This window comes from Pezoporus occidentalis, unplaced genomic scaffold (assembly GCF_034315485.1).
Source record: "Pezoporus occidentalis ecotype Australia unplaced genomic scaffold, CSIRO_AGI_Poc_V1 ctg65, whole genome shotgun sequence".
NCBI lineage: Eukaryota > Metazoa > Chordata > Aves > Psittaciformes > Psittacidae > Pezoporus > Pezoporus occidentalis.
Window position 1 is genome coordinate 683,756 of NW_026915998.1, and position 15,563 is coordinate 699,318.

At 55.1% G+C, this 15,563-nt stretch overlaps 4 protein-coding genes across 4 annotated transcripts in view; 2 read left to right on the forward strand and 2 right to left on the reverse strand.

Moving 5' to 3' along the window:
- The window catches only part of RPL36A (ribosomal protein L36a), a 46,643-nt gene that overhangs the window by 15,469 nt on the left and 15,611 nt on the right, over nucleotides 1–15,563 (forward strand). The gene's annotated exons all lie outside the window — the stretch shown is intronic.
- On the reverse strand, nucleotides 2,294–4,911 carry AIPL1 (aryl hydrocarbon receptor interacting protein like 1). The gene is made up of 6 exons (XM_062640391.1): nucleotides 4,433–4,911; nucleotides 3,704–3,883; nucleotides 3,315–3,503; nucleotides 3,072–3,248; nucleotides 2,844–2,985; nucleotides 2,294–2,433 (listed from the first exon to the last, which is right to left on the reverse strand). The coding sequence occupies exons 1-6, from the start codon at nucleotides 4,526–4,528 to the stop codon at nucleotides 2,294–2,296; spliced, it is 924 nt and encodes a 307-aa protein (XP_062496375.1). The 5' UTR covers nucleotides 4,529–4,911.
- TAF7L (TATA-box binding protein associated factor 7 like) lies at nucleotides 5,059–10,963 on the reverse strand. Its single transcript, XM_062640390.1, has 11 exons — nucleotides 10,821–10,963; nucleotides 10,085–10,163; nucleotides 9,789–9,922; nucleotides 9,283–9,409; nucleotides 9,014–9,072; nucleotides 7,955–8,027; nucleotides 7,417–7,527; nucleotides 7,036–7,224; nucleotides 6,822–6,934; nucleotides 5,979–6,038; nucleotides 5,059–5,454 (listed from the first exon to the last, which is right to left on the reverse strand). Exons 1-11 carry the CDS (start codon nucleotides 10,884–10,886, stop codon nucleotides 5,410–5,412), a joined length of 1,056 nt encoding a protein of 351 aa, XP_062496374.1. The 5' UTR covers nucleotides 10,887–10,963; the 3' UTR covers nucleotides 5,059–5,409.
- On the forward strand, nucleotides 11,045–14,941 carry LOC134175024 (magnesium transporter NIPA2-like). The gene is made up of 5 exons (XM_062640441.1): nucleotides 11,045–11,252; nucleotides 12,034–12,090; nucleotides 12,773–12,863; nucleotides 13,004–13,164; nucleotides 13,660–14,941. The coding sequence occupies exons 1-5, from the start codon at nucleotides 11,114–11,116 to the stop codon at nucleotides 14,286–14,288; spliced, it is 1,077 nt and encodes a 358-aa protein (XP_062496425.1). The 5' UTR covers nucleotides 11,045–11,113; the 3' UTR covers nucleotides 14,289–14,941.

A 15,563-nucleotide genomic window follows, 5' to 3' on the forward strand; every position in this document is an offset into this window, starting at 1 on the left:
ATGGCAGGGAGGGGAGCAGGTTGGCTAATGCTCTGGTAACCGTGGTGCTGCTGTCCTCTCTGCTTTGTGATTCTCTGCTCTGGAAGGAGAATAAATTTGTACTCATACTGAGACCCGGATCAGTGCTCTGGCCTCTTCTATCCATGCACCTCGGCTGAGTCAGGGCAGCTGCCACCACCGTGCCACCCTGGCACTGGTCCTGCAGGGCTGCTGGGACACAGATGTCCCTGTGTCCACACCATCTGAAGCAGAGCAGGAGCCTTGGGCTCCCCGGACATAGATGTGTCCCCCAGCCACCATCTTCCTTCATCCACTGCCAGCAAGATCTGCCCAGGGCCATGTGGCAGCCTGGGACAGGGGCTGTGTGGGGATAGTTCTTCCTCATCTGGGAATATGTCCTGTGGGAAACCCTTCAGCCCCAGGAAGGATGTAGGCAGCAGAGGGATGCTGGATGGGCAGTCCTCTCCCTCCATGTTTTCTCCTTGGAGCCCCATTAGGTCTCCAGGGCACAGAGGTGTCAGGGTGCTTTTGCCCCATGCTCCCTGTGTCTCCATGGCACAGTGAGGGCTCAGCTGGTTCATAGCCCAGGGCACGGCTGGGGGCTCCCTGCCCCACAGGGTGCAGCCCAGCCTGAGATGCCATGCAGAGCCTGGCCAGGACTGACCCTTGTAGGGCCAGACCTGCTCTCACCCCCACCTGGAAGGGCTGGTGGTGCTGTGCCAAGGCCTGACCTGATGCTACTGCATGGGGACAGCTCTCACCAAGGAGACTTTCCGGAGCGTAAACGGGGGTGAACCGCAGCCTCTGTGAAGGGTGGCACAAAGTGCCCCATCCGTGTGCTGCAGGCTCCAGGGCACGGCAGGAGGTGATCAGGGAAGCGGGTCCCATCCAGGAACAGATCCAGCCCGTGGTGCCAGGGAAGAGCTTTTATTTCGGAGCCAGCGGAGCTCAGCGGTGCCGGCTGCGCGGTGCTGGAGCCGGCGAGCCGGGGCAGGGCGGCAGCAGGCGGGTGCTGCAGCAGTGGCGGGTGGAGGACAGCTTTGTTCCCGTGTCACTGCCCTGGGGCTTCCCTCTCAGTGTACAGCAGCCCCACCGCCTGTGCTGTGCCCCTGCCCAGGGCTGGCCCCGAGCTCTCTGCTCTCGCTGCAGGGCCCTGGGGGTGCACCACCCCCTTCCCTGGCTGCTGTGGGGCAGGGGGGTACCCCTGAGCCTCCATCCAGCCCATCCCCTGTCCCTGCGTGCCGAGCCTGGAGCTCTGCCCCCGGGGGGAAGCTGTCTAGGGGGACGCCACCTTCCCCCTTGGCAGTGCCTGCTGGCTGCTCTCCGCTGCTCCCCTCTGCCAGCACCTCACCGGGTGCTTCATCCAGCTCTGGGGCTCTGCCTGGCTCAGCCCTGGCCATGGTCCCTGTGCCAGCATCCCGTGCTCCACCGGCTCCCTGCTCCAGCCCCTGACCGAACCCTGCTGCCTCTGTCCCTCGCGCTGCCCCACAGTGCCCTGCAGACAGCGTGTGCAGCTCTGCTTGCGGGCTCTCTTCCTCTGTGTCCTCCTCTACCTTCTCGTTTTCTTCCTCTCTGTCCTCTTTTACTTCCTCCTCCATCTTCTCCCCTTTTTCCCCCTCCTCTTCCTCTTTCCCCTCCTCCTTTTTCTCTGCTTGTGGAGTCTCTTCCTTACTGGCCTCCTCTTCCTCTCTGTCCTCTTTTTCTTCCTCCTCCATCTTCTTCCCTTCCTCTTTCCTCTCCTCCTCTTTCTCTGCTTGTGGGCTCTCTTCCTCTTTGTCCTCCTCTGTCTTCTTTTCCTTCTCTTCCCCTCTGTCCTCTTTTTCTTTTTTCTCCATCTTCTCTCCCTCCTCTTCTTCCTCTTCCCCCTCCTCTTCTTTCTCACCTCCCTCTTCTGCTCCCCTCTCTGCTCCCCAGATTCCTGACTCTGCCCTAGAGGTGCCCATGTTTTCTTCTTCCCCCACTCCTGTCCCACCCCTCCCCTCCACCTCTGCAGCCTGCTCCTGGGTCAGGACTCTTGGTGTTTCCCCTTCACCCCCAGCCCTGTGGGTCCCTTGTTCTGCTTGGTCAGCCCCTGGTTGTTCTGCTTCTCCCGTCCCTGCGCCCCACTCCCCCTGCCCAGGGGTCTCTGGGACCCCAGCCTCACCCTGGGGTGCCCCTTCCTGCAGCACCTCCCCGCTCTCCTGCCCCTTGCTGGCCTGCGGCCCCCGGGGTGGCTGGAAGAGCCCTTGGTAGCGCTTCCGATCCTCCACGTGCTTCTTCCTCATCCTCTCCCCGAGCTGCTTCAGCTCCTTCTTCACGGCGGCGGCCATGGAGGGGTCGAGGTGAGCCACCCGCAGGAAGTCCTCCCGCGCCTCCCGCTCGTTCCACACAGCAGCGTGAGCCTTCGCCCGCTTGAAATAGGCCTTGGCGTTGTCTGCCAGGAGAGGAGAGCCCCTGGGGAGGGGGGGGTCCTGCAGCTCAGGGCCACCAGCCGCAGGAGCTGGAGACCATGGGAACGCATGCGGAGCAGGGCTGGGTGCTATTGGAGGTAGGGGCAGGGTTACTTATGCCACTGCGGGCACCGGGGGGTAGAGGGTGCAGGGATCATCATGGGAAAGGGGAATCGTGGTGGGTGGGGGGTTGTGGATGATGTGGGATATCATGGGGTAGAGGTAGAGGATACAGGGTGCAGGTGCCATCATGGGAAGGGAGACCTGGGACGTGGGTTCTGCAGTGGCCATGGGGATCCAGGCAACCATCACAGGCAGAGGGATACGGGATGAGCGTTGTCGCGATTGGGAGATCCAGAGGCCAGAGTCCCTGGGGCTGTGTGCACAGCAGGGTGGGATGCAGGCCACAGGTACCTTTGTGTTTCTGGAGGAGCTCTGTTGTGTGCTCCAGCACCTCGTAGTACTCTCCCAGCTCCAGCTGACACTGGCAGTAGTTGAGCACCAGCGGTGTGACCAACCTCTCCAGCTTCAGCCAGCCTTCCTCCCATGGTTTCTCCTGCCCCGGAGAGCCACAGTCGGTGTTTCGTGGCTGTGGCCATCCCCTCCCTCGGGGAGGACAGGAGGTGCCTGGGTCCTGCTCACCTTGGCCTGCAGGTTCCTCAGGCAGATGACAGCCTCCTGGTACTTGGCTGCTGCCTGCGCGAACTCCTTGCGGAGCACGAGGCGGTTGCCCTCGCTGTGCAGCACGGGCACTGCCGCCAGCTTCTCCTCCTTGCTCATGGCCCACGTGTCACGTTTGTAGGCTGAGGGCTCCTCTACCTGCACGGGCAGCGGGAGCTGAGCTGCTGCCCTGGCCATCCCCCCCCATCCCCACATCCCCCTTACCCGGAACAGCTCCATGATGAAGATGAGGGGCTGCGGCGTCCGCTGCAGCTCATCCAGGTCATCGTAGCCCGTGCTATGGTAGTCAAACATGTTGCCCATGCCACAGCGGTGCTTCTGCCCTTCCAGGGGGTCCCGGCCCTCTGCGATCCTCCGCATGCCCCTGGAGACCAGGGCATACATGCCTGTGTGCTGCAAGGAGGGGGAGCACCCTGCTCAGCCGCATGGGACTTGTCTGCACCCCTTCCCCTGTGGGTAGCCTAGTGGTGCAATGGTGACACCTGAGTGCCCTGTGCTTGCACCAGGCAAGGCTGGGGTATCTCTAGGTACGTGGTCTTGTGCCTGACCCTGCAGAAAGGAGGCGGGTAGGTGCCTATGGGCCCCTCACTCACAATGGCATCGCACCAGAACTCAGCCACTTCCCCCGTTCTCATGGAGCTGAGCAGCGTCTCCCAGATCTCCAGCTTGAACATCTTGCCCACGATGATCTCCATGGGGATGCCAGCTTCCCGGCTGTCATCGATGACCGTCCGCTCAAAGTCATCCTTCAGTGTCTGGAAGTGGAAGGTGATCTGCCCCAGAAAAAGCTCAGTGTTGAGCAGTGAGAGACCTCCAGCCCCTCACCAGCCCCAAATCCCTCTGCCATGGGGCCAAGATCCAGGCCCAAGCCTGCTCCCAGCAGCGTGCTGGGTTGACTGGCAGCTCTCCATTCACAGCAGGAGATTGTGCCTCCTCTCTCATGCCTCTTACGACAGCAAGCAGATGGTGGAGTGTCTAAACACCCATCACTGATGTATCTTGCTGTTCTCTTTGGATCCCACTTTATAATCCGGAATGTGCCCATAGGATACACCAGGAGATGGCAGAACCCACACTACTCTGCCCATGCCCATGGGCTGGGGAATATAAACTCCCCACTGGCACCCCTGTAGCTGCCTGTGCCCAAACCAGCCCTTCCTGCACCTCCCCCTTGACAGAGATGTCCTGAAGATGGGATCTCCCCATACCACAGACCCAAATATGGCTTTTGAGCAGGGGATCTAACTGTAATGGGCAGGGATGGTGGTGTTGGGCCCACTCCCCTCTCCTAGGGCTTTGGTGTAACAACCAAGGCAACTTACCTTGCTCCCATCCTGCAGCTTGGGCAGCTCCCCTTGGCCTCCATGCAGAATCTTCTTCCTGACCCCTTCCACATTCAGCAGGTAGGTTTCCTCCATAGCTGCTCCTGTTGACCCTCACGAGCAGGTCACAGGCACAGAGCCACGCTCAGGCCCTTCCTGAGCTCCACGTCTGCTTCAGGGTCTCTCCCTTTCCTGACTATCTGCACACACATGTCATCTCCCAGGGCTGCTGCTGGCCTTCCCAGCTCTGTGCTGGGGCAGAGCTTGGAAGCCTTCTCCCCTTCCCTTGTGCTTTGGGTTGACAGAGGGGTGTCCTACCGTGGCACACCCTTGGTGCCCTCTGTTGCATTCTGGAACTGCCCTTCTAATCCTCTTCCCACCCTGCCAGGTTAATCTGGGATTTGCCTGCCCAGTCTGTGAGGAATTAAAGAAACTCCCTTATCAGGAGGGCTTCGGTCCTTCTTTAGCCTGACAGCTCACAGGGCTCCCTTCCCCACGCTTCCTTTACCCAGCCACAGAAGGAGCACTTCAGCGAAGGAGCCCAGAACTGTTGTGCATGGTCAGAGGCAGTCACAGGCTCTGTGCTCTGGAATCTGTGTCCTGGAGACCACAGAGGAGCAGACAACGGTTGGAAACAGTCCTTTATTGAGTCTGATTTGCAGACACGAGTATTCCTCACACACAAGAACAAGTTCCTATCTGGCCACAGCCCATCAAGATGCAGAAAGTTGCCCCAGGGGGAACTAAACCCCTCTGGGAGAATGGTGCTGAGTATTTACAGTAAATCCCGTATTCTGGCTGCTCTCACAGGCATAGTTTAATTCCTTAGCTCCGCAAACCCAGCCCAGAAAAATACATGTGAGACCAGCACTGGACATGCCCAGCAGCAGAGGTGTGTGACTAGAGCATAGACTTCAGCGTGGCAGATAACACCACTTCCAGCTCTGCTCGCAGGTATAAAGACCCCAGCCTGCTCCTCACTTCTCCATGAGGGACTCCAGCTGCTCCTGCAGGGACGTCATCTGGGAAGAGAGAGTGAGGCACTGCAATATGGCATAGCAGGGACTCCTGGCAGCTCCAGCCCAAGCACTTCTGTTTCTGTGGATCTTCCACCTACACTGGTGCTGCTGTGCCTGTACATTGCAGGGAGCCATCCCTGGGCACCTCTGGGGCAGAACAGGAACGTGGGAGTGGGAATCTCCTGCCTTGGTACCTGGTTGAAACTCAGCAGAGCTGCTCAGGCAGGAAATGTGCCCAGACCTTACAGCCACTGCCCTTCTTGTACATAGGTGCTAGTGGGTTTCTGTGTCAGGTTTTACTCCAGGTAGCAATCCACAGTTTTGGGTCCCTGCTCCTCCAGAAGGAAGGCTGTAATCAACCCCATCTCCTACACTTCCTTGTGCCTTAGGAAACCCTTGCAACCACAGATAAGGTACAGGCACAGCTGACCTGGTGTGGTACAAGATTAAGGAAACTTCGTCATAGGTCAAGCCTAGAACCACATCATGTCCCAGCTCTTCCCCCTCCGCTGTGGGAGTTTCCTCACCTGCTGCTTCTCTCGCTCCTCCTGCTGCTTGAACTCATCCAGCACGGCCTGGAGACGCGTCTGCAGAGACAAACATGAGACATCACAGTCACCGGTGTGCTCTCAACTGAATGGGTGCCAGTACAACATGTCAAACAGTGCAGCAAGCCCCAGGCTGCACTGACAGCCAGCCCTGCAGTTGTGTGCAGTCCCGACCCCTAAAAATCGATGGGCCTTGATGATATCTTCCAAAGGTGTTAAGAGAGCTGGCTGCCATTGCAAGGCCGCTCTCCATAGTCTTTGAGAAGCCGTGGAGATCAGAGGACATGCCAGGAGACTGGAAGAAGGCAAATGTCACCTCTATCTTCAAGAAGGGCTTAAAGGTTTTTTCAGCCTAGAGAAAAGATGGCTCAGGGGAGACCTTATCACCATGTTTAAATTTAAAAGGTGGCTACAAGGAAGATGTAAACTTCCTTTTTACAAGGAGTCACATGGAAAAGACAAGGGTTAATGGGTACAAGTTACTCCCAGGGACATTCCAGTTGGGCACAAGGGGAAAATTTTTCCCAATGAGAACAATCAGTCATTGGAACAATGTCCCCAGGGAAGTGGTGGATTCCCCAAAATCAGATACTTTAAGAGTCAGCTGGACAGGGTGCTGGGCATCCTGCATAGACTGCTTTTGCCAAGAAAGATTGGATCAGACGATCCTTGAGATCCCTTCCAACCTGGGATTCCATGATTTTTAACCCAGCAAGCCCAGACCCATGCCTTTTCCAGGCCAGCAGCAGAATCAGTCTGCTGGATCTAATGGCAATCCAGTGCTAAGCGGAAGACTTGAAGAGCCCCCAGGAGAGCTCTCACCTTGAGGGCCAAGTTCTCCACTTTCATGATGAGATCTTCCTGGCGCTTCCTCCTGTCCTGGGTCTCCTGGAGTTTACTTTTCAGGTTGTCAATCTGCTTCTGGATCCCCATGACTGGAAGAGAGAGTGAGCTCAGAACCACAGCAGCAGCAGAGCTGGGCAGTGCAGGCTGCCTGGCACCCTGGTGACCCTACTGTGCTCTGCTATCCACTCACCTATCTGGTTGGAGCCCTCATTCTCCTGTTGCTGCCCATCAGACTCATTCAGCTTGTCCTGCAGCTGCCTCTCCAAGTCATCCTCAGTGTCCATGATGTTCAGGTCTTCATCGTCATGATGATCCCTCTCATCTTCATCTTCACTGCTGCTGCTGATGTCATTAAATATCTCCCGTAGTTCATCATGTTCTAAGGGGAAGAGAAGAGAAAAAACACAGCTGATGACCTCCTCACACCCTCTGCCTGCCAGGGACCATGTCAGTACTGGGTGTCTCTCTCTACACCCTCTCCTTTGCTCTGGTTAGGGCTTACCCCAGAGAGAATGGGGCCAACCGATTTACTTAGTGGCTAGAAAGAAAAGAACAGCCTTGCCCACTGCACCTGAGGAGCCTTGCTTATGTCCTGACATCCCTGGGGAGGAGATGTCCAGGCTGGTGAGCGAACCATGGTTGTCTACTTCTTTTGTTTCGTCTTCAGCAATGACTTCCCAGCCTGAGAGCAGGAACAGACGAGTCAAGGGAAAAAGAGGAACATGAAAGATGCAGTGTGATGGAAGGATGCTAAAAACTGCAGCGGATCATTGCTCCTCCAGCAAGTCTGGCCTTAGAGCTATGGCCATCCAGGACAAACCACCCCAGCCCCTTTGCTTGATGACTTCTCCTCTGCCGTTACTTACGTTCCTGCTCAGTACAATACTACAGTCCAAGGAAGGTCACCGTGAAGAAACAATGAGCTCTGAACAAGGCAAAGATGAAGCTCCAAAACTTCAATGCCTCTTGTACCTCTGTCTTGCAGCCCCTCACACCCATCTCGTAGCCTCTCACACCCATATTAAGCTGAACTTATCTCCTTGCCAGAACCCCCAGGTCACACATAGTGCCCCATCCCCGGCTTGGGCTTTTCTCTCCTAAAAGGATACGGACACTGACAGCTTCAGCATCTGTGCTCAGGAGACGCTTCACCTCTTTCTCCACATCAGGAGACTCTATATACTAGGCCAGAGAGGGGAAAGAGAACAGAGAAATTGTTAAATGCTTCGTGCACGCTGCTGTTGGCCAACTCCAACCCTCCACCTCTGGACAGAGCCATCTCAAGCCTCTCTTCTCTTATGCTTTCTGCTCAGCCTTTGCTCATCCTCACCCTAGAAGTAATTTATGCACCTCCTGAAGGCAGCCCATCTTTTTTGCACAGAGCTCCTTGGTGGGCTGTCTGCTCTCACTTTTGTACTTGGCTATGAAATAAGACTTTAGGTGTGTATGCAGAAAGTCTTTGAGGTGCTGTATCTTGACGGATGGTCAGCTCAGCTCCTTCCCGCCTCAGTCAAAAGCAGGTTTAATTTTTCACATTTAAATCAGCCAGGAATCTTAATGCAGTGACATCAAATCTCTCCTGTGCGCTGTAAGAATGTCTCGAGTAATTTGTTTCCCAAATGGCATGCGAAATAGCATGAAATAGTTCTCAGGAACTGCAAAGCAGAGAAGAACAAGTCTTCTCAACCTCACAGCACTGCCTCTCCCCAGCACCTTGCCTGGTTTGTGCATATGCACAGAGACAGTCTCTGAGCTCCATCTGTTGTCACTCCCCCAGCTGAAATGACAGTTATTCTATTTGTAGCATTGCTTGTTGGGGAAGGGAACAGCTTATGCATAGAGAGAAGATTTCAGCTGGGAAAGCAGGAATGAGCGGGGCTTCATTTCCATGCAAGTCTTCCTTCCTTCTCTATGAGCAGGAAGAGATGCACTGTGGCAAGGCAGACACAGGAATGGAGTCCAGCAGTTCTCTGCACAGAGGATTTTCCCCTTAGGAGCATCTTGGGAAACATGGAAGAAGCACCCAAAGAAGTGTTTAAATCTACTACCAATCCTTCACCCTCATCTCAGGCAAGGAAATACATGAAGCAATGTTTTCTGGGCTCATAGAAAGACACAGCCCTAATGCCTCTGCTTTGGTTTCTGTATCTGTGTGAGAAGCAGCTCACCTTCTTCTTAGCTGTCTTCCGGAATCGTCTCTTCCGTACATTTTTCAGGGGAAGAGTGACTGTGACAGAGGAAACAGATTGCATGTGTCAGGCAGATGGCCTAATGGGAGAGCTGTGTGCCAACAGGGAGAAGATCCCTTTGGGAACAGAGACAGCACTGAAAAGAGCAGCACCACAGGCGAGACGTGGCAGTGGTGAGTGCCCTCAATAGCTATGGGGACACTGGGGTGGTGGGATGGAGCTGTGTGTTTGGCACAGTCTCTACTCACTGCCATGGTTCCAGATGAATTTCTTCTCTCTGTCCTTGTCCTTCTTCTTGTTTGCCTTAGGGTCAGTGCTCACAGTTTGCTCTTCCAAAGGGGGGTACAGATCACCATCCACGGTGCAAACAAGCATCTGGAATCCCCACATAAACACAAAGGGTGCTTATTGTTATACAAGGACAAAAGGATGTGAAAGCTTCTGTGGAAAATGAAGTGACTGCCCACTGCATGGGTGAGCCAAAGGGATTTCCAGGCAAAGGGTACGAGAAACACAGTATTCCACACGCAGCTCACTTCATACCCAAGCACAGCAGCAGTGAAGCCATTACAAGGACAATCATGTTTCATGCTTTGCAAATGGGATTTCTAAATGAATTTTAAACTGCTACTATTGTGAGAGTACCGAAATTGGCCATGTTATACTGGGTGTCCAGCTGCCAAAGTGTACAGGGGTTTTCCTGGAGCCGGGAGCAAGGAATTAAGCTGCTGGGACAGATGAGGACAAACCATACCTGGCATATATCTGCTGTCTTATAGAAGGTTTTCTTGTCAATGGTTTTTAAGCTCTCAATGATGCAGGGCAGATCCACCAGCTTGGCTGCCAGCGGCACCCGGTCCACACGGACAATCCCATGGCGCCCGTCCGCTGTGGAAAGCCATGGGACAGGTTACCACTGTCACTGAACAGTTAAACTGAGCAACGCATTCCTGGGCAGCAAAGACATCAAGGGAAGACACACGAAAGTCACACAGCTTCACTTGTGGACTGTCAGAGGAGTTATAAGACGCCCGGATCCTGCTCACTCACCGTGTAGCTCAATGGTGAGCCTGTCCTTCAAGTTGACATTCCCAGACTGTACTGCTCGCCGCACAGTGGAGGCATATTCCTGGGAAGGTTGGAAAGCCTTATGTCAGGATTGGATGGGCTTCCGAGAATCACCAAAGGTTTCTGCCCAGCTTCAAGCACCCCTCCATGCCAACACAGACAACTGTGCTGCAATGAAAACGGCACCCTCCTCCCAATGCATTATCCCTGTGGCTCTGCTATTCCCAGTGCCCTTCACACCCCAGGACATGATGCAGCTCTGACAGCAGGGTGAAGCCCCAGACTTCAGTGTGACTCCTGCCGGGGACACAACTCTGCGGGCGGTTACAGCTCCCATCACCGAGCTCTTGTGGTCTCAGCATGACACAGCCTTGGCTTCAAGCATTCAACCCACAGCATCGAGCGTGCTGACAGCCACAGCCCTGCAGAGCCAGCACCCGCGGTGCCTCAGGCTCCCCCCCTGAGCCTCTGCGTTGTCTCCCCAGCCTCCAGCTCCGTGTCACCCCCTCCTAAGAGGAGGCCGTGGAAGATCAGCCCAAAGCAGCGGGAACGGGTACCCGAAGCACCCAGCCTGTGCCCATGTCCCTTGCCGGGTCCGCAGGCTCACAACCGGCCCCACCTGCCTGGCGAACCCATGTCGCCAGCCCGCTGCTCACCCAGTAAACGGGCATGAGCCGCACGTAACCGCGATGCCTGCCCCAGACCGAACGGCTCTTACCGGCGGCAGCCGCAGCACGAACTGGCTCTCCAGCTCATGCGGAGCATCGTCCTTGCCCTTACTCATCTCCCCTTCTTCTCCAGGAACACCAAGCCTGAAACCCAGGGTGACGGCAGCCCCGCGGCGGGGGGACCCTGCGGCCTGTCCGCTACCGCCGCTACGCGGGCCCGCTCCCGGAGCCCGGCCCGGCCCTGCTCCGCCGGGCGGAAGCCAGGCTCGGTGCGCCGGCAACAGCCCTCCCCCGGAACGGAGCCTGTGCCGGAGCACCGGAAGGGGCGAGCGGCGGCTCTGCCATGGGCCCCGAGGGCGGGCGGACCCGGTTCTACGTGGGGCTGGGCCTGGCGCTGGCTTCCAGCGCCTTCATCGGCGGCAGCTTCATCCTCAAGAAGAAGGGGCTGCTCCGGCTGTGCCGCCGCGGCCGCACCAGGGCAGGTACCGCGGCCGGAGAGGGGCGGGTGCGGGCCAACGGGGAGCGCAGAACGCGCCGGGACTTGAGCCGGCAGCGGAGCCGGGCTTCGGCTCACGGCCTCGGCGCTGTCACTGCCGCGGCGCCTCCGCCGGGACAGCGCTGGGCCTCGGCTGCCTCCTCGTTGCCTGTGGGGCTGCTTGCTCCAAAGGGAGGCTTCTTCCGCAGGGCAGCGCCCGTAGCCACACAGGCACGTTCAGAGAGCGGGACCGTGGAACTGCTCTTTCAAAAGCAAAACCGGGGTAAAAATCTTTGCTTTTAGGTGCTTGCCCATGGCCAGCGTGTGACAAGGCAGCCTTGTGCTTGGGGATCAGGTTGATCCCACTTGCTCGCTTCCCTGTGGCTGTTCTGGCACGATAAGCCTGTTGGGTAGCTTATAGAATCACAGAACCAGCCAGGTTGGAAAACGCGTTTGAGCTCGTCAGGTCCAACCTTTACCCCAGCACTGCCGAGGCCACCACTGACCCATGGCACTGAGGGCCTCGTCTCCACGGGCTGTGAACACTTGCAGGGATGGAGACCCCAGCACTGCCCTGGGCAGCCTGTTCCATACCTGATCACCCTCTCGGTGGAGGAATTGTTCCTAATGTCCGATAAACCTCCCCTGGCACAGCTTGAGGCCGTTTCCTCTTGTCCTGTCGCTTGTTACCTGGGAGAAGAGACCAAACCCGCACCTCCCTACAACCTCCTTTCAGGTACTTGTGGAGAGCGGTGATCTGAGGTTTCTCGTTGCTCTTTCTTACTTAGGACAAGGAGGTCACGCGTACCTGCAGGAATGGCTTTGGTGGGCAGGACTGCTCTGCAGTAAGTACCTGCTCTAAAGTTGTGCAAGGGCACTTACGAGTGCATTGATCATGGTTTCCAGTTGCTTTTGTGTTTTATCTATTATGAACATTGCTTGAGTTTTATCTGAGGATGCTGCTGATCTAATCATAACTCTGTATATTCTAAATTCTCATGCATTACCAGGTTTCTTTGCTTAAACAGGAGTCGAGGAGCTGGTCTGAGTTAAGTGCTTCTGACATGGCCTGCCCAGACAGTGTAGTTACAACTGCACATCCAGCACTGTGGGTTTAGTGCTACAGCAGTTTCAGCAGCTCTGGTTTACACTTTTCAACATTATTAATCAATTTTACTCGAGTTATTCTTTACAAAGCTGTAAAAACTTGTCCTGGAAGGACAAGAACATGACTTAGAAACATGGGTCAAAACCCCTGTTAGCTTTGAGAACATTATGGACCTATTTTCCTGTGGCTCCTGCTAATGTGAGCAAAGATCACCACGCAAAACCACACAGCCTTTGCAGAAGAACCTGCGTCAGGCTTCTGCTTGTTCCTGCTGCTGCTGTGCTTTCCTGGTTGCACAGTGTAACCTCAGAGAAACATGGGCTGCTCAGGTGGAAACAGAGGCTCTCTTCTGACTGCTCTCAAACTGTACTGTGCCGAATTGCTCCTCTGATGCCCACCTGACAGCGTTTCTCTTGCAGTGGGAGTTGGAGAAGCAGCAAATTTTGCTGCCTATGCCTTTGCCCCTGCAACTCTGGTAACTCCACTGGGTGCTCTGAGTGTCCTGGTTAGGTAAGCAGCCTCAGAAACACCCTTACCTCACCTACCACCCCGTAGTGGTGAGAGCAGTTGCTCTGCTTTCCTCCCTCTCTTCCCTCAGGTACCCCATCTCTTGGCCTCATTGATTTGGGGTTTGTTTTACTATCTTTCAGTGCAGTTTTGTCTTCCACCTTCCTGAATGAGCAGCTGAATGTTCATGGGAAGATCGGCTGCATCCTGAGTATCCTGGGCTCCACAGTGATGGTGATCCATGCTCCGCAGGAAGAAGAGGTTTCCAGCCTGGAGTCAATGGCAGAGAAGCTGAAAGATCCAGGTACTTACATATAAAGGGTCCTATCAATTCAGGCTTGGAAATGACAGTAGAAGGTAGGATACAACTTGGATAGATTGGGAAGGACTGAACTAAAGAGTATGTGAGCTGTTTCTTACTCTGTACATCAGTGGAGGAAACATTCCCCTGTGTCTAGGGTAGCTTGTGGGTTGCCTTCTGTGGTAGGAAAGAATTGGGGTCTCCACACTTTAAATGTGAAAGAAACAGCACAGGGAATGGAGGAAGAAAGCACAGGAGAGGAGCAAAGCAGAGGAACAGGTAGATGCTGCTGTTCATTAGAGGAAGTGCTCTGGCAGGGCCGTGTACTCCTGTGATGTAGTGCTTTCCTCTTTATCCCCCCACAGCCCACAGAATTCAGGTGGGGCTTTCCCAAGCCTTCTGCCACCTTCCTAGACCTCCATCTCTACTTGTTGTTCAGTTACATCTGTCACTGGTGCTGCTGTTCTCTGAGAGATCTTTAATTCTTCTCTCCCCAAGGATTCATTGTATTTGCTGTCTGTGTTGTGGTGAGCACCCTTCTGCTTATCTTTGTTGCCGGCCCCCGTTACGGACAGAGCAACGTCCTGGTTTATGTTTTGGTGTGCTCCGCCATCGGCTCGCTTTCTGTGTCCTGCGTTAAAGGCTTGGGAATTGCCCTGAAAGAGCTGTTTTCTGGGAAGCCAGTGCTGAAAGAACCACTGGGCTGGGTGCTCCTTGTGTGCCTGGTGATCTGCATCAGCATCCAGATCAATTACCTGAACAAAGCCTTGGACATCTTCAACACATCTGTGGTTACACCCATTTACTACGTGCTGTTCACCACAGCAGTCATGACGTGCTCTGCCATCTTCTTCAAGGAGTGGCAACACATGGTGCTGGACAACATCATCGGCACCATCAGTGGCTTTCTCACCATCGTGTCTGGCATCTTCCTCCTGCACGCCTTCAGGGACATGCCCTTCACCCCCAGCCTCCTGCCCCTCTTCCTCCAGCAGGGCAGGACAGACCCGCATGCCTCGTGGAGGAGTGCAGACAGACATCAGTCATGTCCACACCAGCCTCTTCTGCCCTCAGAGGACAAAGGCTCTCAGAGCACAGAAGAGGAGGAGGAAGGTGAGGGCATGTGAGGAAGCCTCTGAACTGCTAGCTCTGCTCCCACCACTGAGCAGCTCTGCTGCAAGGTCGAACCTGCTGCCTCACCTGCTGCTACACCAGCCTCAGGTGTGAGATGGGGGAGCTGCCACTGCCAGGAGGCTGACAGGGTCAGCAGCTTCCTGTGGCTACAGACAGGAGCCTTGGGAACTGCCCGGCTCCTGGGATCTGGTGCCTCTTCACTGTTCTTGCACGTGAAGAATCCATCTGCCCTCATCAGGACTGAGGCTTCAGCTGCCCAGAGGCCCGCAGCACTAACACAGTGCTAACCCTGACTGAGTGTGGAGACCACACTTGTGGGGAGGCCTCACAGCCCTTTTTAAAGAATAGGCGATTAACAGTTACAAACTAATCTAACCCGGTGCCGAGATGGCAGGGAGGATGGGTGTCTGGCCTGAAAAGATGACATACCCAGAGCATTCATTCAAGGACTTGTTTTGCTCACTCTGCTAGAATTTATTTACAGATTCACATCCAAGAACAGAGTACAGCCAAAACGGGAAAACTTCTGTGGTGCTGCCACTGCTGTGGCTCTTACAGAGGGACCGACCTCTTCATACAGTATCTGCTGTGCAGGTGATGCAGTGCCTGCTGACTGTATTCTATTAAAAACCGTTCTGTTCGGTTACCAAGTGGCTCATGTTCCATTTGTACCGAGAGCTGGGCCATGCTGAAAGGCCTGAGGGGTTACAGGGTAGGAAGAAGCATGCCGATGCTCCAGAGAAATTCAAGATAGGGACAGGAGAGGGAATCAGCTTTGGGAACAGGAGCAATCTAAGAGTCCTTAGCTATTGAGGTAAGTTTTTAAAGATAACTAGACAGCCATGTCCTCACTTACGTGGGTTTCTATTTGCATAGCTCTGCTGAACACATCTTGAATTTGTTCCCAAGCCACCCGTGTTAGGAACTCACACACCATGTCCAGCCACCCATGGCAGATGGACGCTTGCAGAACTGCTTTAGCAGGTTCCTGTATAGAGCCCCAAGCCACTGCCAGTGGTCATTCCAGGCTTCCCAGAGCCATGCAGTATGGAAACACTGCTGAAATGCCATGCTGCCTTTCCAGAGCTCAGGTGAGGAGTTTGCTGTTTTTCCAGTTAGAAGCTACTCTGTGCCCTGGGGACAGAGGTCAAGAAGACACAGCCACAGGCTTCCCTCCAGTCACCTCCACAGGTAAAGGTGCATGAGGTTATAAAGTACGTGGTTACTTATTTCCTGCATTTAGTCTAAACAAACTACTTCTTTACAGG

Coding starts and splice junctions, on each gene's coding strand:
- AIPL1 (XM_062640391.1), bottom strand. CDS start 4,528: ATGGAGGAAACCTACCTGCTGAATGTGGAAGGGGTCAGGAAGAAGATT. Junction 3,884..4,432: donor AGCTGCAGGATGGGAGCAAG/GTAAGTTGCCTT, acceptor TTTCTGGGGCAG/ATCACCTTCCACTTCCAGAC. Junction 2,986..3,071: donor TGAGGAACCTGCAGGCCAAG/GTGAGCAGGACC, acceptor TCTCCGGGGCAG/GAGAAACCATGGGAGGAAGG.
- TAF7L (XM_062640390.1), bottom strand. CDS start 10,886: ATGAGTAAGGGCAAGGACGATGCTCCGCATGAGCTGGAGAGCCAGTTC. Junction 8,028..9,013: donor GGAAGACAGCTAAGAAGAAG/GTGAGCTGCTTC, acceptor TCTCTGGCCTAG/TATATAGAGTCTCCTGATGT. Junction 6,039..6,821: donor TGGAGAACTTGGCCCTCAAG/GTGAGAGCTCTC, acceptor TTGTCTCTGCAG/ACGCGTCTCCAGGCCGTGCT.
- LOC134175024 (XM_062640441.1), top strand. CDS start 11,114: ATGGGCCCCGAGGGCGGGCGGACCCGGTTCTACGTGGGGCTGGGCCTG. Junction 11,253..12,033: donor CCGCGGCCGCACCAGGGCAG/GTACCGCGGCCG, acceptor TTTCTTACTTAG/GACAAGGAGGTCACGCGTAC. Junction 12,864..13,003: donor GCTCTGAGTGTCCTGGTTAG/GTAAGCAGCCTC, acceptor ACTATCTTTCAG/TGCAGTTTTGTCTTCCACCT.